At 40.8% G+C, this 25432-nt stretch overlaps 1 protein-coding gene across 4 annotated transcripts in view; it reads left to right on the top strand.

The window, feature by feature from the left end:
* The window catches only part of CNST (consortin, connexin sorting protein), a 62147-nt gene extending 38625 nt beyond the window's left edge, over positions 1–23522 (top strand). For 3 of the 4 annotated variants that reach the window (XM_064445821.1, XM_064445822.1, XM_064445819.1), the window contains 3 exons: positions 8952–9817; positions 17365–17500; positions 19187–23522. In XM_064445821.1, the coding sequence (XP_064301891.1) occupies positions 8952–9817; positions 17365–17500; positions 19187–19392 (1208 nt within the window). In that variant the 3' untranslated portion in view covers positions 19393–23522. The remainder of the gene's footprint in view (positions 1–8951; positions 9818–17364; positions 17501–19186) is intronic. The other variant, XM_064445823.1, reaches the window with a different exon arrangement.
* Positions 23523–25432: the final 1910 nt, after the last annotated feature.

Genomic DNA, 25432 nt, shown 5'->3' on the forward strand with positions numbered 1-25432 from the left:
ATCCGGGGATGCATTAAAAGGAGTGTGGCCAGCAGATAGAGAGAGGTTATCCTCCCCTCTACTCTGCCCTGGTGAGACCACATTTGGAGTACTGTGTCCAGTTCTGGGTGCCCCAGTTTAAGAAGGATGTGGAACTGCTTGAGCAAGTCCATCGGAGAGCTACAAAGATGATCAGGGGACTGGAGCATCTCCCTTGTGAGGAAAGGCTGAGAGACTTGGGTTTGTTTAGCCTGGAGAAGAGAAGACTGAGGGGGGATTTCATAAATACCTATAAATATCTAAAGGGAAGGCGTCAGGATGATGGGACCAGGCTCTTTTCATTAGTGCCCAATGACAGGACAAGGGGCAGTGGGCACAAGTTGGAACACATGAAGTTTCACCTCAATATGAGAAAAAACTTCTTCCCTGTGAGGGTGACAGAGCAGTGGCACAGGCTGCCCAGGGAGGTTGTGGAGTCTCCTTCCCTGGAGACATTCAAAACGTGCCTGGACATGTTCCTGTGCCCCCTGCTCTGGGTGTGCCTGCTCAGGCAGTGGGGTTGGTTGAGATGATCTTCAGAGGTCCCTTCCAACCCCTACCATTCTGTGATTCTGTTGGTCTAAGTGACCTCAGGAAGCCTCTTTAAACCTAAACTATCCTACAAGTGTGTTGGCACAGGCAGGACGTGCAGGGAGGGCCTTGCCACTTCAAACGGAGGCTGCAATCCACTTGGAAGGAGCTGAGAACAGCCAGAGCCATAGTATCCACCTGGCAAAAAGCTGTGCCCCCAGCATCCCTCGTGGCCCCTCCAGCTGCAAGAACTGATGCAGCCATTCAAACAGAACTTGCAAGGGAACATGCAGCCGTCCAGGTCCTGGGCTGCAGGGCATGCCTGAGTTTCAGGTCAATATCTGATGGCAGCAGTGAACTCACCTGTGGGAGATGTGCCCAAGTAAAGGAGCTGCTCAGCCTGGTGACAGTGTTTCAGGAGGAGATGTCCAGGCTGATGACTATCAGGGAGTCAGAGAAGGAGATTGACTGGTAGAATAGTACTTTACCATCCCTGAGACAGATGGCACAAGAGACTAAGGATCCCCTACCCATCCTTACCACCAGGCAGGAGGAGACCCAGGAGACGGGGAGAATGGAAGCAGGTTACTGCTTGGGGCGGCAGGCAAATCTACCCTCAGCCTGCCTCACCTTCCCAGGTGCCCATACACAACAGGTGTGTGGCCCTGCAATTGGATGGGCAGACAATGTGGATGAAAGTCCTTCTGGGACAGCAGGGTCATCCAGGCAACTTACCCCCTGCATCACCACCATTCATGTTAGGAAAAAAAGAAGGGTAGTTGTCATAGGTGACTCACTTCTGAGGGGAACAGAGGGTCCGATATGCTGACTGGAGTCTGCTGCCTCCCTGGGAACAGGGTAAGAGATGTCACTAGAAGAATCCCTAGTCTGGTAAAGTCCTCAGACTATTACCCACTACTCTTCATATCAGTAGAGAAGAGGTAGCAAAGAGAAGTCCAAAGGCTATCAAAAGGGATTTCAGAGCCTTGGAGTGGTTGGTTGAAGGATCAGGTGCTCAGGTAGTATTTTCTTCAATCCTTTCAGTAGCAGGGAAGAATACTGAATGGAACAGGCAAACCCACCTGATCAGCACGTGGCTCTGAGGATGGTGTCATTGGTGGAACTTTGGGTTTTTTGATCATGGGATGGTCTATTCATCACCAGGTCTACTGACATCCAATGGGATGTCCCTTTCTCAAAAGGGGAAAAGGGTTTTTGTTCAGGAGCTAGCAGGGCTGATTGATAGAGCTTTAAACTAGATTGGAAGGGGGAAAGGGACAATACTAGGCTAGTCCGTGATGAGCAGCAGGATGGCATGCCAAAGTTTGAGGAGCTGCATGCTAGTGAGATTCTTCAGACTGCTCCATGTGGTTGGCAGTGGGCACAATGAACCGCACTTGAAGTGTTTCTGCACAAATGCATGCAGCATGAGGAACAAGCAAGAGGAGCTAGAAGCCTTGGCCCAGTCCCAGAGATATGACATCATTGGTGTAAGTGAAACCTGGTGGGACGAGTCCTGTGGCTGGTGTGCCACGATGGATGGTTACAGGCTCTTCAGGAGAGATAGGCACGGCAGGCGGGCGGCGGAGTGGCATTGAATATAGCAGAGGAGCTGGAATGCACAGAGCTTGCAGTTGGCGATGGCACAGCTGAGAGCCTCTGGGTAAGGATTAAGAGAAAAATAAACCAGATGTTGTCGTGGGAGTCTACTATAGATCACCCAGCCAGGATGATGACAGAGTTACTCTTTATGGAACTAAGGGGTGCCTCTAAGTCATCGGCCCTTGTCCTTATGGGGGACTTCAACTTGCCACATGTCAACTGGGAATACACACAGCTGGTGCAAACAGGTCCAGAAGATACCTGGTACAGGTACTAAGGAAACAGACCAGGAAAGGTGCTTTCCTCGATTTGTTGCTTATTAACAGAGGGTCTTGTGGATGAACTGGAGACTGCTGGCTGCCTTGGCCACAGTGACCTTGAAGCAGTCAAGTTTAAAATCTATGGTAACAGGAGGAAAACTGCCAGCAAGACCTCAACTCTCGATATGAGGAGGGCAGATTCCAGGTTGCTCAGGACACTGATTTGTAAGGTCCCCTGGGGAAAACCCTTTGAAGGTGCCAGGGTCCACCAGTGCTGGTTGCTTTTTAAGTACCATCTCCTGAGAGCACAGGAGCAGGCGGTTCCAAAATGTAGGAAGTCAAGCAGGCGACGCAGAAGGTCGGCTTGGCTAAGTAGGAATCTGCTAGAAATAAGGCAAAAAAAGAAAGTATATGGCCAGTGAAAGCAAGGTCAGGCAACATGAGAGGGCTACAGAGTTGCTGTTCGCCACTGTAGGGAGGAAATTTGTGCGGCCAAAGCTGGCCAGTACTGTGAGGGACAATAAAAAGGTCTTTTTAAAAATGTGTTAATGGCAAAAGGCAGGCCACAGAAATAACATTGGCCTGTTACTTGATGAGCATGGTCACCTCACAAACAGGGACACAGACAAAGCAGAGATGTTCAATGCTTTCTTCGCCTCAGTGTTCAACACCAGTGAGGGACTCTGGGACCCCCAGAGCCCTGGACTAGAGAACCATGACTGTGGGAATGATAAATTCCTAATCAGGCTTGTGCGGGACTTGCTGCTCTGGCTGGATTCCTGTAAGTCAATGGGGCCTGATGAGATTCATCTGAGGGTACTTGAAGAGCTGGCTGATCTCATAGTGAGACCTCTCTCTATGATTTTTCAATGCTCTTTGGAATCTGGAGAGGCCCCCGTTGACTGGAAGCTGGCAAACATCCCAGTCTTCAAGAAGGGCAACAGGGATGACCCCATTAACAACAGGTCCATCAGTCTCACTTCTGTGCCTGGTAAAATTATGGAGAAGATTATTCTGGGAGTTATTGAGAAACACCTGAAAGACAACGCAGTCATTGGTCCCAACCAGCATGGGTTCACGAGGGGAAAGTCTTCCCTAATAAACTTAATTTCCTTCTATGACAAGGTTACCCACCCAGCTGACCAAGGGAAGCCAGCTGATGTGATCTTTTTGGATTTCAGTAAAGCTTTTGACACTGTCTCCCACAGTATCCTCCTGGACAAAATGCCCAGCACACAGCTGGATAAACACGTAATGCAGTGGGTGAGCAACGGGCTGATGGGTCGGGCTCAAAGGGTCATAGTAATGGGGTTACATCAGGCTGGCGGCCAGTCACTAGTGGGGTTCTGCAGGTATCCATCTGGGGGCAGGTACTCTTTAATGTCTTCATAAATTACTTGGATGCAGGCCTTGAAGGAAAACTAATTAAGTTTACTGATGTCACAAGATTGAGAGGAGCTGTTGACACTCGAGGGCAGAGAGGCCCTGCAGAGGGATCTGGAGAGCTGGGCAATCACCAACCATATGAAGTTTAACAAGGGCACATGCTGGATTTTGCACCTGGGGCACGGCAACCCTGGCTGTACATACACACTGGGGAATAAGAGGCTGGAGAGCAGCGCTGCTGTAGAGGGACCTGGGGATTCTGGTCCATGGCAAGTTGAACGTGAGCCAACAGGGTGCCCCAGCAGCCAAGAGGGCCAACCATGCACCTGGGGTGCACCAAGCCCTGCATCGCAGCCGGGCGAGGGAGGGGATTGTCCTGCTCTGCTCTGCGCTGGTGTGGCCTCACCTTGAGCGCTGTGTGCAGTGTTGGGCACCACAGGACATTAAGGATATAAAGCTACTAGAGAGTGTCCAGAGGAGGGCCATGAAGCTGGTGAAAGGTTTAGAGGGGAAACTGTATGAGGAGTGGTAAAAGTCACTTGGTTTATTCAGCCTGGAGAAGAAGAGACTGAGGGGAGACCTCATCGCAGTCTACGGCTTCCTCACAGGGGGAAGAGATGGGGCAGGCACTGATCTCTTCTCTGGTGACCAATGATAGGATGTGAGGGAATGGCAGGGAGATGTGCCAGGGGAGGGTTAGGTTGGATATTAGGAAAGGGTTCTTCACCCAGAGGGTGGTGGAGCACTGGAACAGGCTTCCCAGGGAGGCATCACAGCACCAAGCCTGACGATATTCAAGAAGCAGTTGAACAACGCTCTCAGATACATGGTGTGAATTTGGGGTTGTCCTGTGCAGGGGCAGGAGTTGGACTTGATGGTCCTTGTGGGTCCCTTCCAACTTGGGACATTCTATGATTCTATGAAGAGTGTATCAGCCAGGGTGTTCAGGAGAATCAGGAATTAACGAGGATACAGAGTCACAGTTCTCTACATGTATGGATCCTCTTCATCGTCATCCTCATTTACCATGACCACTATACCGCCTCCTGTTCTCTGTCTCTTCTTGTAACCTAATTAAAAACACAAAACATTGAAACAAACATGTTCTGCAGCTCAGAAAGCAAATCAAAAGAACCCAATGCTTTTTATTTTTGGATGGCTGGACATTCCCATGGAAAAAAATTAGGCACTTAAAATTTTTCCATTGTTTTTATTCCAAGTGGGAACAAAAGCCTTTTGGAGAGTCGAATTTCTGAACATTTGAAACTTCTGAACTAAGGAGCATTTTCTGTCAATGTTAAAATACTGTAGTACAACATCTAGACATATTAAACTTAATGTGGAAGTAACTAATGGTGTAAATGGATTGTTTGGGGGGGGGGTCTTAATGTAATTCTTGTCAAAATGTCCTCAATATTATTGGGTTCGTGTGAAATTTTTGTCAATTAATAAAGCTATGCCATCCAATAGAAAATGGTTCTGCTGAGAATCTTCCAGCAGTGCTAAATACTTTTTCAACACAAAGATATGGATATTTCAAGTCTAACTCAATTTTAAATGCTTAAAATTTGTGAAAGATGCTTTTCACAAATTAGCATGTTCTTGAGAAAGTACCCTGACGGGTCTCTTGATCTGTTAAGGCAGTGCATGGTCTGTTAGCTACTGCTGCCCCTCACCAAGTCAATGCGTCAGCAGCATGGGGCTGAATGATTTTGTTGCAGTTAGAATGTTTTGGGTAGGGAAGGCATCAATATGAACTAATACAGAAACCAGACAAAGACATTCCATAACTCTGAATTTGCATTCAGTGCTCTGCAAAGAGTATTCAGGCTGGCTGAGTGATCCAGCTCAGGACTAGAAGCAATATGGCCATTTGGGGCTGGGTCTTGTTTTGCCTAAACCCCAGCAAAATTCTATACTATAATAATTGTACAGTTCCTGATATTCAAACTAACCTGTTCAGCATTAGCCTAAATGCATGGGCCTTCTCATTGAAAACTTAGAATGCTTGTTTTCTGCTTTTTGGGTGGGCTTTTTTTTCTACAACATGAAAAACGAGAAGTAAATGTGTAACATTTTTTCTCCTTCTCTTAGAAAATTATCTGCCAGTCTTCAGGGATAACTACTTAATTCACTTAGCTGCTGGTAGTAGAAGTCTGACTGACAGTAAGACAAGAAAAGGAAGTTCTCCAGTGGTTTGAAGACTGTCCTTCATGTGAATTCATATGCCCAAAATAAGACTTTATCTAGCAGTTATCAATAACAAGAAGTATTAACTAGTATGTAGAGAGATATATATTACATTGTAGAGATTGTTGCACTGTGCTGTGATGGCATCTTTGAAGTAAAATCACACTTCCTTACTAACCTAAAGTAAAAATTACTCCATTGACTTATTGCAGGCATTTGGGAACGTATGTTTATCCTCTGTAGGCAGCTGACCTGAAGAATTCATGAATCCTCTCTCCTGGGGATACAGTGACCAAGAAACAGCTTTATAAGAAGTTGGCTAGTCAGGATTTCTGGGAGAGTCACTGAATCAGTTTTCTGCCTTTCTGAGCAACAGTTGTGAATAGCCTGTTCTGTTACATTTTCCTTTCTGGCAGATTTTTTCTTTGAGTCTACCAGCAGAGAGAACTGGATCCTTAAAGCTATGTGTATATATTAAAAGATGAGATTTGATACATCCCTTATCCATTAATGTATTCAGCTTCTGACTGAGAGCCTTAATAATGTTAGTGTTAACTAAAGATAATCAAATTCATGTGTTTCATGAACCTTTTCTAATGAAATGAGGAATTTAATAAAATGTTTAGCATAAGTTTGTGGTATGTACATATAGACCTGTTTCCAAGGTGGGGAGAAACTGCTTATACCCTGTTTTCTTTTAGGTCATATAGGATTTATTTTTAAATGGGACGAGGGTCAAAGGTGGAGAAGTGTGAATTCTCCACTGGTAGAATGCCATAGGTCAGTACTTTCTCTGCTAGGCTGTCTTGGATTAACAGGATAAAAAAAAGTGGTGGCTACAAGTTTCTGTGGTGAACAAAGCAAGTGACAATTTTAAAGTAATTGTGCTTTGGAAAAAAAAACCCAACATTTCTTAATTTACCCTAAGTGCTTTTATTGCTAGAAAATTGTCAGTAGGCACTTTGTTGTATATCTCTGACAGATAAAAATCACTGCTGCGTTGGTGGGTACATCTTCGTTTAACTTAGTAGGAAAAAGCATCTTTTCTAATGAAGCGTTAAAGTATTTGTCTTAGCTTGCCTTGAGTCTAGAGTGGGCATGGGTTGTTTTGAAGTAGGTGTAAAGAAAACATTGAAAGCTGCTGAAAATTTGATGTGGAGCGTAACAATGACCATTACATCTTGGTTCCTGTGCATCTGTAGTTAGATAACAATGCTAGGATCATTTATTACTTTCTTAGGAACAGATCCCTGAGCTCAAGGGCCACCTCTTATGGTAAAGAATTTGATTTAATTTCCAATTCCATTAAATCTTTGTTGCAGTTGGGGCTGCCAGCAAAGGTGCCTGTTTTAATGTGGATGTATCCACTAGGAAAACTTGACAGATGGTAACAAAATCTTGTACCAATAATCCAGGCTGTGTTTGAACTCATGACCTATATGCGAAGGGCTCAGTGTCCTGTTACAAATCCCTTGAGCTATCTACTCATCTGTATCTAATTTTCAAAAAGTCCCTGTCTCATACCCTCTTCTTTTTTCAGTGTTTAATAAAGTTAGGTTCGCATTTCTATCTGTTTCTATCCTTCTATCTGTTAATGTTCTGATTTTTTTTCTGCATTTTGAGATGGTTGGATAGTCTCTTTTTCAGTTTCCAAACCTGTCTTTATGCTACCTTATATTCCATTACCCTTTAAAATGGGGACAGTTTAGAATTTAATAAAACTGTTCAGCAGTGAATTAACGCAAACATTTCTTTAAAGACTAATGTATGTGACCCTGTTTCATGTGACAAGTTCAGGAAATTTCACAGATTTTAAGTGAGGTTTTAACAGGTGAGAAAGGACAAGATTGGCGTAGAGATCTTTAGTCATTCTTGTGAAAACTTACACAGTTAATAACGACATTGTTTGATCTCTTTGTTGATCTATTCATAAGACCTTTCTGCTTTTTGCTATGACCAAAAATGCAAATGAGTGTTTTCTAGAGGTATTAATTTGTTGTTTGAGGTTATTACTATTACCATAACAGTAGTCCTATTATAACATAGTCTTAACGTAGTTTTTATTGAAGTATGGAATAAAAGACAGTTTCTGTCATAGCTAGGTTGCTTTGCTATCCTAATTCTAAACACACCCTTTGTCTCTTCATAAGCCTAAAAGGGGAGATTTGGCTGTGAGTTTCTCATAATGGCTAACGTCTAATAATTTTATTGACAGCATGGGCTAACCACCTACTCCTTTATCAGCAGATCATGCCGATAGCAGGTCCTTGTTTCTCTGAAATTTCAGATACAAAAAATCAGTTTTCATTTGTATTGTAAATGTGAATACAGAAATAAGCTGCATCCAATTGCATTTTTTAATATGTAAAAACTAACTTACGTATCCAAAAGGCAACATCTTTTTAGGCAGTCTGTTATGTAAAATATTGTAATTGGATATTTAATTTAGCATTAACCAAAGGAGCTAGTTACCCACTTAAAAGAATTAAATTTACAGTTTATTAAATTAGTACAATTTCAGCTTCTTTAAAGGAAATGCAGATATCTCCCTGTGTGATACACTAGCATCAGAATACAGTTTTCTGTAAATAAGTGCATTAGTCTGACCTCCAGGCCCCCACGAGATGCACTTACATAAAATATGCTCTGGAAGAAATGTGGCTGTTCAGAAAGATACTTACATATTGTGCTTGAAGTATGGGAGTAACTCTTTTCAGGGGGGCACTGAAATATATGCTTTGCCTGCAAGAATGTGTGCAAATACTTTGCTGAGTCAGGAGTCAGCTTTTCAGACCACTAACAAAACTTCTATTCTGACTGGAGCATGAAACACCTGCCCTTTACGGGAGTGCATTTTAAAGCATTAGGTTACAACGTAATCAAATCACAGTATACTCTTTCCCTCCTGGGCTGATGCTTTGAATCATTTAAAAACACTGGAACTGTTTTTCCTGTTACACTTAGGTACTGAAACTTGTGCTGGCACTGGACCAAAGAAAGAAGATAAACAGCTGAGCACTAGTTCTCCAGGTGAAAACAAAACTGAGAGACAGACAGAGGCAGCAAGCCTTTGGGTAGCTGCAGGAAAGGACCACATGGAGGAGCAGCACTGCAGTGCTGAATCAACGTCGTTGCCACACACCCAGTCCACAGGGACAGTGGGCAGGCCTTCTTCGGGCTGTTTGTCATCTGGGGATGCCGGTAAAGATAACAGTTTGCAGCTGAAAGAAAGACAGCTCTCTAAGGATGCGGAAAAAATAGAAGGCACAGCTGGGGAGCCTGGAGTGAAACTCCCTCTTGAGCCAATGGTAGATGCTTTGGTTTTAACAGATGCTGATTATATGCCTACTGATTTGGTTCCTACTGATAAAGATGTGCAAGCTGATAGAAATCTGCTCAGATCAAAACATGCTGCTGGCTCTTCAGAAATTGCTAGTGGCCAACTTGGAAATAGTGATTTAAAGCAGCCTGATGATGATGATGAGAAATCCTTGTGGGACAGAACTGCATCGGAGGTATGCTCTGGGTGTAATAAAGTGTCTGACCATGAGAGTACTGCCCAGTCACAAGTACACAAGGAAATACAGAGAACAGCAGGACAGGAGGAAAAGATAAATAATGAAGAACAAGAAGATTTATTTCTCAGATTTTTAAATGGTAACATAATAGACACCGAAGAATCATTTGCAGACTTAGCAAACCAAGAGGACTTTGACACTGTTCCAGATATTTCACCTGAACGAGGATCTTACAACTCACTGGAAGCTTTATCACTAGATGACAGCTTTTCTTCGCTTGATGAACTTGCAAGAAGGATAGAGATTGCAGAGGTAAATACTGTGAATCCTATAAAATCTTCCATGTTTATCTCAAAATATTTTAGATATTGCCAACTTCAAAATGTGTTAAATATTCCTTTGTATATCTCTCTTTTTATTCTGAAAAGAAATCTATACTTACTTAATTGTTCTGGGTTAATTCAGAAAAAAGTTTCTTTTTGCCTGTCTGCCCCCTTCATGACTAGCAGTGCTCTGTGCTTCTATAGATTTTTACATATGAGTGTGAACACCTTTTTTGATTTTTTTTTTATTCTGACAGAGACTGTTAGGAGATGGCCTGACAGTTCCTGTTAAATCACAGTTTCACGTCAGATATCTACGTAATGCCTGTGATGTAACATGTGGTTTGTTTCTATCCGTAGAAGAAAATGTGCTTTTCTGTGCCTATTCCATATAGGGTCAGAGCTACAGATGTAATAAACTCTGTATATGAATGTATGGGCTTCTGATTTTAGTTTAGGCAGTTTTGTGGTTCAACCAAAACAAAGAAAGAACTTATAAGTCTGGATCCACCTTTCCGAATCACTGCTGATAGGCCACAACAAGGATGAGTGCTTCATAAGCTAAATTGCTCTTCTGAAAATATAGAAGGTTTATTGCTTTGGGACTTTTTTGGAGAGCGTTTGATGACATCTTCGCTTTACTTGTCTTCTGCTTTTGGTGCGTTTGCAACCATGGGACCTTAAAAGCTTTTTCGTTACATGAAAAAATGAGATTATTGTGAAACAACGTGATTTCAGATGCTGGAGGGGGAAAACTTGTAAAAAGATATATTCTTAGTTCATCTCTATTTTTAATGCATTTAACAATACAACAGCCCTTGGCAATAAAGTAGCAGTACTTCTCTATAGATCAGAAGCTAATGCACAGAGACCAGGAACCCATAATCACTCAGGGACTGCAGCCAAGCAGGGAACTAAATACTGGGGATCCATGCTGGTGTTATTACCTGTTTGGCAAAATCTCCAGAGCTGGAAACTGAGCATTTTGGTCTTTCTCCCCACCTAAATAGCTTCTTATCTCCTTCCCAAGACCATTCATCCTGACCTGTCCCTAAAACACCTTGTCTTTCTGTGGGATGTCAGGAAGTATACCGCAGAGCGGGACAGAGGGTCATGTGCACAATGCTGTGCACAAGCTCTTGACAACACGCAGATGTGGGAACCCACATACACGTTCATACATGTAATCAAATTTTTGCACTAAATCCATTGGCTTGTGTTCACTTAGAGGATGGTTTTGAAAAAGATCATTTTATTGACAGTCAGTGCTAAGCCCATATATGTGCATAGCAGAAGAGTAATTTAAATATCATCCCTCAGGATTAGATTTCTTTTGAACCCACTGAAAGTTCAGCATTTTAAGCTACAGGAGAGAACCGTTCTGTTTCTTATGGAAAAATCCTAAATTAATCCTGTAGCAACTATTTTTAAATTGCTACATTTGTGCCATTTGGGATGGGATAGGAAGCAGCATAGTGATACTGTTAGAAAAATTATGCTTGTATTGACTGGCCCAGTGATCAATGATGATCCTTTACAGGGAATCTAGTCTCACTTCTAGTTTGCTATCCCGATGCTAGGACTGCCAGTACTCTGAGGGCCAGTTGAGTCTCTGGAGAGGAAAAAGTACCTTAAGTCTTTCCCATAGTACTTTGTCTGGCCATATAAGGCATAATGTTGGCTGACACTGGTGGGAGTCTTTTTAAATCGTTCTTAGCAAGAGGCCTGAGTTGTGTTTGAGGCAGGGGGTTTAAATCAGGGAGAAGAGAAGGAGGATTAATCTCAATACCGATTAAAATTTGTAATATGCAGCATCTGGGACTGTTTTGCAATACCTGAAATTTCCTGATGCAGCAGGGTGAGTTAAGGACAGCACAGCAGCTTGTATCGTTTCATTATACACTTAGATCTTGTTCTTCCAGTTAATCTTACCACCTATCATTACCTTAGGGGTTGCTTTTCAGAAGTGGACAGCACTTACAGCTTCTCTGGAAGACACCAGCAGTTGAGAGAGTTTGGCACTGCTGAGAAAGCAGCACTGTTAACGTCCTTTCACTGGTTTGGTTTTAATGCTAAAATAAGGTTCCACTGACCTTTTGACAAGTACTTGTGAAAGACATACCTAGAAAGTACATTGGTAGCCACATGAATGAAATTAAATGCATTACACAACATGTACCAGTATGATAGTAAAAAAAAAATATATTAATTTGACTGTGATTAAACTATTTATAAAATTGCCACAAATAAGTTAGAATGGAAGGCAGAAGTAAAAATTATTCTGAAGTAATCCAGGTACAAAAATCATATGATAGGACAAAATTTCATTAATACTCTTCAATGGAGGTGTAACATTAACTTACTGAAAATGGGGAAGGGTAAGTACTTGTGTGTGTATGTGCAGTTAGGAAGCGTTGTTTGACCCCATATTGAGATCAAAGAATTATCTCATGGAGTTCTTTAATTTAGGTCCTTTGTGTCTAGCATTTACAATAACTAATTACAAGACTGAAAATCTACTAAATTATGACCCTGGCTTTAAATAATTGCAAAACTGCAGTAGTAGTTTACATATTGTACAGTCCTTTATACTGGGTATTTCTTCACTAGTAACACAACAACGTTCAAATGATGGAAAATCACTGTAATTTTATAGAAAATAAATTCATACAGCTAACAAAGACCTTTGAAGCAGTCAGCAGTTGGCAGCAACAGATTTCAGAAGTGTATAACCTCTTCTTAGATCTCTTTGCTATAGTTTCTGTGAGAATTAAATGACACACCAGCAGTCCAACAAATTGTAACCTCAACAATGTAAGCTGCATTTTGCCTTATGAAATAAAGTCTATAACATAAGATTTTTATCTGAGTGATGATTAGGGAAACAAGTAAAATCTTAATGTTTTCCTTATTCAAAAATTATCATTTGAAATTTCTTTCAGGAAGGCAAAAGATAGTGTGACTCTCTATCACAACGTAAGGTAGCAGCTTTTGGTTGGCACTGTTTGTACCCCAAGGCTCTTTAAAGTACTGAGTGTGTACTGACTAGCAGCTGATCTGCTGGCAGAAATGAAGTCTCCACCTATCTGTACTAGTTCTGGAGGCAATGCTTGGTTGAGATCCCCTGTTCTCTTGTACAGCTTGGGTCCTGTAGTTTTGAGTTTGCAAGAATTGTGTTTCCACATGAAATGCTTACACAGTGTCTGAGCTATTTATGGCTGTATAAAGGACCCCCGCTACTTGCCATGCAAGCATATTAGGAGAAAAATGGTTAGAGACTGATGCTGTGGTATGAATCTGCTAAGTTAGCTCCTTTTCAAAGTCAAATTATTAATGTATCTGATGTATTTCATTAGTGAAGGGTTTGTCTGCAGCTTATAGCTTAATCCAGGGCAGTCTTGCTTTTTGTCAGTTTGTCATACAGTTATGGATTACCGTTTTTAAAAACTCTAGTATTGCTAGAAATAAAACTATAGGCATTTGCCAAGTTACTGAATAAGGAATGCAGCCCACAGAAGAATACACAAACAAAACTTGTCCTTGAGTAGTTCTCTGCATTCAGACCAAAATACTTCATACGAGGAACTTTTCTTCCCAGACCCCAGTTTGCAGTGCTTCCAGTTTGGGGAGGTCTACTTACTTCTGTATGCTACAAATGATTCCAGTAGTCAAGTTTGATCTGTTTCCCCTAAGAGCTTGAAGTACAGGTCCTTCTTTTCATAGTTTCGTCTAATATGTTTATAAGTACATATATGCATCATATTTGGTGAAAATATGTATAATGTAAGAAGTTTTGTAAATATTTTATTAGCAAATGCTGTTTTAAACAGAGAAGAGACAGGTAGTTTAATTAGAGCTTTTTTTTTTTTTTCTTATTTTGCAGCCAGCATATTAAGCCTTATCCAAAAAGGTTTAAAACTTTTCAGTGAAGCAGAATCACTTTGTAGTAATAGCGGTAAAAACAGAAAAGCTAAAATATTTAACAGCATTTCAATTAACCAACTGTCATTGCTGCTTTTCTTTTTGACTGTTGGTCAGAATGCCACCACATATCTGTGTGCCATTTTCAGTTCCTGTACGGGAATGATAAAAGCTCCAGTCAAAAGATTTTGTAAAGGCCAGTGATGCTGAGTGAGTCAGCTCAGTTACAGAGATGCTGCAAGAGCACCTTTTGTTAATTGTCTAAGTTAGAATTAAGAAAATGTTCAATGTTTTAGTAGGGTCCTTTATGTAGCTCTTTCATGTAACACAGAGCTCTTTGCAGTGCAGCTTGGTGCAAGCCTACGTTTTCCCTCCTGTGACTCAAGTCAAGCAGAGGCTTGTGGTCAACTGTATTAACCACAGTTCCCACATTAACTTTCAGTTTCAATAATGTATTCTGCCTTTTTAAATTCCTCCTGCCTCCTGAAGGCTGGGATGGAAAACTTCAAGTCTTGCATGGCAGCTACGTCCCTGTCCTTGGACGTTTAATTACTGGGAGATGGGTCTAATACAATTAGTTTGCATACTGCTTGAAATCTTTCTAAGTGATAGCTATTGTAGAAAAATACATTTACAATTGTTCTGGTTGAGTGAGATTATATTTGTAGCAAGACGGACCCTATTCTTACATGACAATCTTTCTTACAATAAAGGCGTTTTTATGAGTGAAAATAAGGAAAATAAAATGTGGTGATGTTTTTCATTAAATGTTTTTGAGCTGCAGTTGAGAATACACTAGAAAAGAAGGTGTAAATATTGCTTTATGCAGAATTCATATGTTTACATTTATATTTGCATTTTAACAATAGACTGTATTCTCATTAGGAGGCATTGATTTGCAGGTCCTTTGAAGAACAAAAAAAAAACCTTAATTATGTGACTCATGAAATTCAAAGGCAGATGAAATATTCTAGATATGAATTACATATCACGTAAAGGGGACATTCTTAAAAATACAGTCTATGGCTTTTGTTGGGCCAGGAGAGTAACAAGCAAAAGCCCTTGGCTTCCCCTTTTTAAGCAAAAGAAGTTCAGAATAGAGAAACCTGTGCAGTGTCAATAGTTCTTCATACCTTTAGAAGTAAATCCTGAAACATAGCCGTGTAGGCTGACAGGGAAAGTAAGTGAACCTCGTTGTTGCAGGACTTTCCTTCGCAAGCCTTTTACATAACTGTAGTCACTGAACACACATTTCCACATAATCCTGTCAATGATAGCCTTCTCGTTTTAAGGTTGGAGAAGGCAGAGCTTGTGACACAGTTGTTCAAAAACTACCAAGAGCCAACAGACAAAATGAAGTCTCTCAGTCTGAAATGAGTACTTGTAGAACAGACCACCGTATACTGATCTTAGGGCAGACTGGTAGAAGCGCCCCACCGGCCCTGGGTGACGTTCCTGCCAAGTGCAGTCCGAGCCACTTACGAACACGCGTGCCAGGCGACATCTAGCCTGCTGCGTGGGTCGTGCCGCAGGAGCCATTGATCCTCTTTAGGAAAGCAATGCCGTACACAGAAGCTTAAAATAATCTACTGTTTTAAAGGACGTAATTTCATCTCCACCCTCACAAATAAATAAATCAAATTAATGCACTCCTACACAATCCCCCGTCCTTGTCACAACACGAAAGCGTAAGTGTTGATTTTCTGGCTGGCCTGATAAATTTTCATGGCAGTTCTGCAAGGCTAATTTAACATTACAAGAAGCGTCACCCCAGTGCACTCATCTGTTGTGATGAGACACTTGCGGGCTATTATTTCAGGTTCATTTGTCCCAAATAGTGATCCTCCATATGTTGACTTAAACAATTTCTTTCCACCACCTCCACACTTTCCGTACTTTGTAAGTACTCCATTGCATTCTATCATTAAATAATACGTTCAAGCTCTTGAGCAGATAATCAAAAGGGAAAGTGAATATCAGAAGTGTGGCAGAGATCCTTATCCTCTCAGTTGTGATTTTGGGGAAAAATTGTTAAACTATAGGCATATGCCCACAGTGACCAACTCTGAGTTGCTCAGGGCAATGTTTTTGGTCCAGTTGAGGACTAAAAAATACTGCCAGACTAGAGACCAGCAAATGTAATTGCCACATTTACCAGTTAAAGTGTTGCAAACACCAAATGCCATAGTCGGTACAGTGCCTATTGGATTGTGCTCTGCATTTCACTGCGGTCAATGCACCATCCCTCCATTTACAGCGTGCATCAACACATTATGCATGAAGCAAGTTTAGGGACATAAGTGATGAAGCCACTTGTTTTCTGTTTTTCTACAGCTCTTACAAGTGCAATGCAAACCAGTTTTTATGCATGGTCTTTTAATGTGACTAGATTATGGGGAGAGTTAAGAAGCCAGTTGTCTGCAACTACAGTGTTATCTGGAAAGTTGCTTTTTTTCCACTTTGAGTTTTTGTGAAAATTATAGGCATCTGGGGTCATCTCCTACATAGATGAGTTGCAAATGCAGTTACAAATGTGGTATGTTTTCTTATCTGTAGCGCAAATGTATACAGATTACTTCTTAATTTAACAAATGTTATTGCTTATCTACAGAATAAGTTTTTAAAAGTTCTACTCAGATTTATGAAGAGATGACTAAGACTTTTTTTCAGGTAAAGATGATCTCAAGATAAAGAAGGGCATGTCTAAATATGCTTCCTGGTTTAATTTCTGTTTATTTCTAGCACAGCAGGAACCGCTTGCTCAGGAAAGCATTTTTCTCCTGATACTTCCCCTACTTTAATTTCTTTAATAACTAGGAAATTACAGACTGCTCAGGCTGGTGTAACATACTAGTATGGCTTAGCATATGCTCTTGCAGCTAAGCCAAATGCTGTAGCAAAGGAAAGAGAAGTTACGGTTTATTGACTTGCTGACTGTATTACTATTTGTGCAAACTGTTTAGGTGACCAGCCTGCAGGGAAGGATTTTTGACCTGCTGCTGTATCCAGAGGGCTTATTATAACGTGGAGCTGGAATCTATACAAAGCATTGCAGCTTTCTTTTTCCTTGGTGTTACCTCTTTTTGGTTTTGTGGCCCCACTGTAGCTCATTGTCCACCCTGGGGAGCCAATTGCAATGGTGGAAACCAATCTCACAATAAGCATTTGAATGCCTCTGGAAGGATTATATCTTTGGAGAGGCGGCAGCCTTTTCACTTGTCACCGACTTCTTATTGCCCTCTGATCATGGTGGTTTTGTTACAAACCTTCCTCACCACTACCCCAATCCATGTGATTTAATAATGTGAGCTTACAAAGGAACTGTCGCAGTGAATACAAAGTATGATCCAAACAGTAAATATATGTGTATTTAACTTTGATAGCAATTAAAGGCAAATAGTGTCAGCAGACAGCAGGATGATACTGCAGCAGTCCTGCACATTAAGAAGTTGATATATTCAAGAAGGAGGTTTCATGAGTGCTGCAGTGTTCAAGAAAAGTAGAATGGAAACTGTTTTTAACTGTTTAGCTCATGTCCTCAACCAGTGGCTGTTAAACAGATCTCATGCTTGGATTTCTCACAGCTCTTGTGCCCCTCACTGTCTTTCCTGATAGATTGCCCCAGCGGAAGGATTAGTGTCAATACTAAAGAAGAGAGATGACAGGGAAGGAAAAACAATCGCTCAAACTCAGCAAAGGCAAACAAAGAGAAGAGTGCGATTCCAAGAAATGGAAGACACATTAGATCAAGGTAATTTAAATATCTTAATTCAGGTGTTGCACTCTTGGGGAGCGAATGGTGTCGATCTTTTTGTTCACAAGAGCAAAGGGGGCGTTCATTGTACATACTGTCTTGGCTTTTTAAAACTTAATCAAGTAATTAGCAGAGGTACCAATCGAAGGTTATTCTGTACCAGATTTGAGTAACAAGGCTACAGAAGGATACAATAAGTATACTTCTGTTTTAAAGCTCGGGTGAGACTGAAGCCATAGGGTTTTTCCTCTGGCTGAATGATTTGTGAGTGACATCTAATGGACGTCCTTTCATTAAGGTTTAGAGCTTAGAGGTGGGAGGTGTAGGATTTCCCCCTAAATCTAATCCATGTAGGTAAAGAGGGATGCAAAAGAAAAAAGTCTGTTGTGCTTTGCCCACAGGTAGCTTTCCAACCCTTTCCAGTTGACCATGGGATTGGAGGGTGTCTGATTTTAACCTTGCTTTATAATTAAACATCCATATGTATTTGCTAGCTGTCATTAATTTTGGCCAAACACTTTACTGCCTTTTTGATGGGCTAAATAGAATCATAAGGAATACAGTATATATTTTGTTATTCTTTTCTTTAAGGTCTCTATGACTCAAACTAAATAGATGTTAAGAAAAATACTTTTGGTTACTAATGATAGCACTTTCTATATCTACTGTGTGTGCCTGTCACTGAATGGTATTAATGGCACTCTTTAGTGATTAAAAGTGTCTAAGTGTGTCTCGTGCACTGAAAATAAAATCTGTTTGCTACCCCAAAGGGAACTTATCCCATCTTTTTTCTTGAAATTATTTTAAAACAATTTATGTTTTAAATAAAATTTCAATTAGAGTTTCTGCTATGATTTTTCCCAGGGATTTAGTGATTAAAAATAAAAGTATTATTGTTATTGTTATTATTGTTATTAATATGATTTCAAACACAAAAAAAAGGTGCTTGAATGTTTCTTCTTGTTTTTTTTCTTTTCCCCTGTTTCTTCTCCCTGATGTAGAGTGAAGGGAGTTCAGAAATTTTCTTAGAGCCTCTCCAATCTGACAGAAAATGCAGATGATGTGCAGACATACAAGTTACCAAGGAAAAGCGAGGTTGTGAGGCTGTAGCAGCACCTCTGCAACCTCTTTATTGTTCCTACTCTGGAATAAACAGTCATGCAAATAGTTACCATAGAATAACTGAGATTTAAAATAACCCTTCACATTAGCTTACCCTGAAGGTTTTGTCTCTATCCTTACAGTCAAATGTGAGAGTAAACACAAACAGTTCATGGTAGTCAGTGACAGTACAAATGAAGCAAGAATGTTTCCATTTGTTTTAGTTTCAAAACTTTCGTTTCATTTCAACTATTTCCATGAAGGAGGGCTTTGGCTGTGCAACATTCTCATAGTTAAGTGTATTTTGCTTCATTGTGGAATGACTCTGCAAGTGATCTCAGCAAGGACAGGTACACAGGTTGCAGAAATTAAGCTGTATAATTATTTAGGTTTCTGAAAAGACTGGGTAGAAAAACCTAAAGTTCCTGGTATGGATTACGGTCCCTTTGACAGGGTGAGCGTCATTAAATGTCTTTACCTCCTGACCCATTCACAGTAAAAACCTATCTCAGACTTTCTCACATGCATTCATATTGCTTTTTAGATCATCCTTTTTCACCTTTTCTGCTCTTATATTTACAGATGAAGTAGCTGGTGGCTCCTGTATTTTGCTGATCCTGCTGTGCATAGCAACTGTTTTCCTTAGCATTGGAGGAACTGCACTGTACTGCACCTTTGGTGACATGGAATCCCCTGTGTGTACTGATTTTGCAGCCAACATGGATTTCTATTATACCCAGATATTGCAGCGTATGGAAGAACTTAAACACTGGATAGCCTTGTCATAGTTGAAATGAGCAGAGACGGCACATTGAAAGCTCACCAATGGTTACTGGAGGGGGTAGAAAAAAATTGTGATTTCAAGTTCTCTAACACTTGCCACCTGCGGGTGATGTGTATTTGATGACGTACTTACACTTTTTTCTTAGAAATCAAGAAAATTCTAGTTTAGCAATCAGGTGGCAAAATGTTCACATCTTAAGCTGTAGCATTGTGGTATGGGAGAATAAAAGTTCTCCTCACCCTTTTGAGAGTAGGCAAGTAGCTTTTCGACAACCTGAGCAAGTGAAGGAGAAAGAAGAAAATGAACTGTCTTCTATACGCTCTCCCATTGCCACACATTGTGTAAGCAATCTCTGGAAGCTTAGTAAAAGGACAGCTTTAATTTACAGCTGTTTGTGCAAAGGTGTTGCCTCCAGCTATCATGCAATAAGTCTGTGTTTTATGGAAACATTATTTTTCTTCTAAGTCTTACTATTTTTCTCCATTTTAATTCTCCTGGTGAGCCATGTAATTATTTGGGTGGAGCAAGAAGAGTGCAGCAGCATTCACAGAGCCCTCATTTGGTGATTAACAGGCTGACCCTGTATCTTGTAGCTTATGGTGAATATCGTGAGTGGGATAAATCTGCTGGCAGATTTCACTAAATTTCCTGAAACTTTACTCTCGATATTGTGTAGGCTGTTTTAGAAATGGAAGGTTAAAAAAAAGAAATCATTTTCTCACTAAACACAGAAACAAAAGTAAGATGTTTAGTAAATTATTCATGTTAAATCGTAAAATGGCTTTGGCCAATCTTAAAGCACCTGGTGGCAGGTGTGGGGCTAACTGGATTTTCTGTCCAGCTATGTCACTGACTTGCAGTAATCACTTCGTGCCTCACCTTCTCCTCCATAAATGGGGAATAATGATCCTTGCCTTTGTCAGTGAATGTTTATTGCAATTAGGGCTCACGTCTGATTCATCCCAGATGAGTGCACAGGATCACTGAACTGCGTGGCTGCAGCCTCTCTCAATGAGTGAATGCTTATGTGAAGTGGGACTGATCCAACAGAATAGATTTGGAGGCTCACTGCAGATCTGCGGCATGCTTGTAGTCCAGGGAGCGCCTTCCAGCAGATGAAGCCCACTTGCATCTATTTGCCCTCCGGTTCTGAGACCTCTATTGTAAAATCTGTTCTTTTTCTATCAGCTATACAAACAAATTTACACCAGTACAGAGAGTAGTTTTAAATGGGTATTTCTATCACTTGGTGCTCAGCCCTCCCTGGGTGGTGTGTGAAACGCTGACTGACTGTGAAGGTGAGAATTGGGTACACAGGCCTTTGGCCCCCACTCTGGTCAAAATGTGGCGACTGTTCTTGCACAGAGCACAGTGGCCTAGCCCTGCTGAAGGTGTTAGTGTGAAATGATTCCTTTACACCTCAGGAAACAGCATTTTTGAGGGGTCCACTTCACTGCACGGTTTTCTGCTTACTAACATTGTATGATGCAGTGTGTTCAGGTTTAAAATATTATTTTGTAAAATACTATGAAATTAAATCTTCAAGATACTGCTCAGAATTATAACATTAAATGATCATGCTTTCTGGTATTTGCAAGCAAATTGTCCCTCTAGTGAGCTTGATTGTTCCTAACGCACTGTTATACCTAAACGGTTTTTAAAGTGAAAGTTAAAATCATGGGTTTTTTCTAGAATAAATTGCATGTATGATTTCTCTTTTGGTTCTCACTGCAGAGGCTTAGCTTATTTATACCTTAGGGAGCTTCATGTGCAACTTTATATTAAACTAGTGAATTTAAAATGCCCAAAGTAATGAAAACTGTTGCTTTCCGAATGAAACTTCAGAACAGTAGTTTGGTATATTTTTTTGTTTGTTGTCCTCAGAGTATTATAATGCTGGGCTAATCTAAAGGAGAAAGGGAAAGACACTTTTGTATTTTAAAGTGTTACTGGCTGGTTCAGTTTATTATTTGAAGTCTGGTTTTGTTTATTTATTTAGTTTTTCTTTTAAAGAGAATCTTAATGTTCTTTTTTGGTAATTTACTCACAGTAATCAAAAAGCATGCATTCAGTTAAAATATGTATTTATAGTGACTATGTAGTTAGAATATCTTTTGGGTTTCTATAACTTTGCATTGAGCGTTTCAGGTTATTAAGTTTATTCCTGAAGAGGCAACTGTTGATTTCAATTTTAAAAAATCCTTTTAATTTTTTGTGCACTTCACCACCAAAAAGATCAAGACATATATAGAGAACTATTTATTCAAAAGTATATCAGATATGGAGATTTAAGATCCTCTACTTCTAGGTTCATTTAATTAAAACTATTTTAAAATAATTATTTTATTTAAAACTGTAAAGCTATTTAAAGTCAAAGTAATTTTTAATAAGCAGCTCAGTTTAAAATCAGTGGTTCAAATCCTGGTATGTCCGCCTTGTGCTTTATTCCCAGTGCAAAGACTCACTAGTATCAGCAGCACTACCTACAAGAGGACTATGAAGAAGTTGGGCACCACTTTACCAACATGTACTCGATGAAAATTGAGTGGCCGGGCGTTCTGTGTAACTCAGCTACCTTACAGTTGTGTTGTAACTTGGAGCATTCCTCCAGCCCTCCCAACCTATGCCAAGGTACCACACCTGCAGAGGCTCTCAGGATTTGAGGGAGCGGAAGGGGCACATACGCACAGGCTGCCCGGCTCCTGATCTGAGCTGTTCACGCCTCAGTTGCAACCAAGTGGTTGAATCTGGATCTAATTTCTGTTGGCATTCCTTTATAAAAAGCTGGTAGTACTAATTTTTGCTTTATGTGACAATTCTGTTAGTCCAAATAGTTTGCATGGTCTGTAGTACGTTATCAAACTTGCAGCTACCAACGTAACAAAATTTGCTTTGCGTTGAACTCCAGAGAGGGTGCAGGTAGGCCTGATGTTGGCCTTACTAATGCTCTGTTCTCTTTAGATGGCTGGTGACATTGCTTCTGCCTGGGTGACCTGAGGGGTTAGGGTCTTACAGTCAGGTAAATCCAAGCCAGTAGAAATAGTTTATTTGAACAGTTGTTCCTCTTGTCTGAGTATTCTGAGGTAAAATAATACTGAGCAACAGCTAAGATTGTTAGGAGTAGGAAGAAAACAGAGGAAAAAGGCTTCCCCCCCTTTGTGTATTTTAAAGCTTTGCATATAAGTTTTTATTTATTCTCTTTCCTTCCCTGCCACTGTCTTTATGGATGTTCTGCATGGCAGTACGGGAAACATAATAAGCCAGTGTAAAAACATTTGTAGTTGGTAGAAAAATTGAGGGAATGGTTCAGTACTTGACAGTAGTTAGAAGTAATTTCTTAAAATAGAACTGGATTGCAGGCTAATAGTGTACCTTCAGAGAAGCTGTGGCCACTTAACCACCTGCAGCACTCTACTAGAAACCCTGACCTTCCAGCTTATTCTTTGAGCATAATTATTTTGAAGAGTTGCTCATGATAGACCAAAATCAACAAGACTTTTGATGTAGGTTCAGCATGCGCTGCCAAAAAGAGCTTTCTGATGACAGAATTAACACCCTCATCCCAAATAGCATAGACTACACCAAGAAAAGCGCTGTGCTGTAGCATAGCTGTACTATACTACAGGATTGTTTTCAACACAGTGTCAGTAAGGAAGCAGATATTCCACAGCCCAGATATGCCAGCAGAAGTTTGTAATCTAGACACAACCCATGTTTTAACATTTTTCCAATATCTTTGCTTTCATATTTGGAAAATGTGTAGTCCTGGTGCTAAGCAGTAGGAAGTAGTCTAACAAAAAGGGAGATTCTTCTTTAAGGTTTTCGGGAGTAAAGGGCAAGCTTGAACTGTCAGATAAGCAGGGTAGATTGGAAGTCCATATTCCTGTGTGACTGGGTACTATTCCACTCAATAACCTGAAGGGATGTTACCCTCCTAAGAAAACATGTTTGCCTACTTTGTACTGTAATGTAAACCCAAGACCATCTGAAAGGACTAGTAATTATTTGTAACAAATTGAACATAAGCTTCCTTTGGCAAAAGGAGTAAATAATTGTATTTGAAATGGTCACCCAAGCTTGTAATTTAATTACTGTAGCAAAAAAATAAACACTGTCCCAAAGAAAACATATGAACTTTTTGGGGTACTGTGATTTCTAAATGTATAAAAAGGCTAGGTGATTTTCTGTGAAATTCAAGTAAATGAGCAGTAACTCCAATAAGAATTTCGTGGTCAAACCCAAACCAGAATGGAAATGAGGATAAAAACACCTAAGGTTTGGTTTGTTTTTTGGTGTAATGTAGTTTTCCTGGGTGGGTTGGTTCATCTTTGCTTTAATAGCTAAACAAAAACCCAGCTTCTTCACAGAGCCTGGTTCCTCTAGACAGGTGAGTTTAAAGTACTAAAATGTTGCCTTACTGTATTGTTCTGAAAACTAATTGACAGGCGGTAAGTGTCAGAATTCCTAGTCACTGGGTGGGTGACCTGCACAGTGGTCACAGGCCAGTCTGCATTTTGAGTTCAAATAAATAAATAAATAAAAAGCCAATTCCAACTCAGCCCAACCCAGCAGCCTCTGATTTGAACAGGAGCTTGCCAATACTACATTTTGCAACATCCCCCCCCACTCTTGACTCTTCCCCCAAAAGCCATGGAATGAGCCCAACCAGAATTTTAGACTGCTAAAAAAGTAGTGAAATCCTAAGAGAAAATGAGGCAGGTTTATACATTTTGTTGTGGTTTTGTTATCTTTGTGTTGTTTTCAGGTTGTTCTTCACAGTCAGAAAAGGTGGGAACTACAATGAAGAAGGACCAAATAAGAGATTTTCATATAACTTCTCTGAAACCTGTGAGATATCATCTCAAACTAAATCATAACATAGCACCTGGCAACCTGGAGGCGTGGCCTAAGAGTTGTCTTTATGTGTAGAAAGAAATTGCTATTGTAAACAGTTCTTCTGTAAAGGCTGACGCCTGGTTTCAGGAAGACAAGCAGCTGATCTTACACTTCTGAGCCTTGATCAGATTCCTTACCAGAAGCATTGGTAATCCTGAGGAACCTGGGTGGGCTTCCAGAACTGGTCAGTGAACTCTCCTGTCTGAAGGGCAGGCTTTGCCTTAGGCTTTGACTTTGTAGACACAGCTGTGCTGATTTAGTACTACTACAGACTGAGTTCACTGAATCTGTCAGTCACTGCTTTCATTCCTTGGTTCTCCTCAACAACCTTTTTGTGAACAGTCTTCTATCCCTGCCTTCATGAGGAGCTGCTGCAGTCTCTATCCATGTCTTCATCCCAATGAGTCCCCTTTTATTCCTTCTGTCTCCCTCCTGCTTTACCATTTCCTTCCCAGTATGAAACAGCATGTGTTCCATCATTCATAGGCTCATAAGGTAATTGAGTTAGGAAGGGACCTCAGAAAGTCTCTAGTCCAACCTTCTGCTCAAGGCAGGGTCAACTGAGATCAGACCCAATTGCTCAGGGCTTTATCCAGTCGAGTCTTGAAACTTTCCAAGGATAGAGGCTGCACAACCTCCCTGGGCATATTCCACTGCTTGGCTGTCCTCAGGGTGAAAAAGTTCTCCTTTATGCCCAGTCTGAACCTCTGTTTCAGTTTGTGGTCTCTCATCCTGCTGACATGCACTGCTGTGGAGAGCTTCTTAGTAACCTCCTCATGGTTACTGGAAGGCTGCTACTGGGTCCCCCAAAGCCACCCCTTCTCCAGGCTGAACACTGTTTTCTGGCACCGTCCTTCTGATCCTTCTTCTCAGTTTCTTGTCCACAGCATCTTCCTTCCCAGTAGGGATTTAAGACATTGCTTCTGTGAGGCTCCTTTATATCATTTGTGATTTATATTACTTTGAATTACATTGTAATTTTTCTTGGGCATAACATGAGCCTAGGGTTTACTGCATTCAATAATGTCCAAAAATTGTGGTCATCTCTTGAAGAAAATGACGATGGGGAGGAGATGCATGCTCTTTTACAGAGTTGCTCTGTGATAGCTAAGTTACGGAATTGATACCAGTGAATTTCAATCAAAGGT

Source organism: Phalacrocorax carbo, chromosome 3 (genome assembly GCF_963921805.1).
Source record: "Phalacrocorax carbo chromosome 3, bPhaCar2.1, whole genome shotgun sequence".
Taxonomy (NCBI): Eukaryota; Metazoa; Chordata; class Aves; order Suliformes; family Phalacrocoracidae; genus Phalacrocorax; species Phalacrocorax carbo.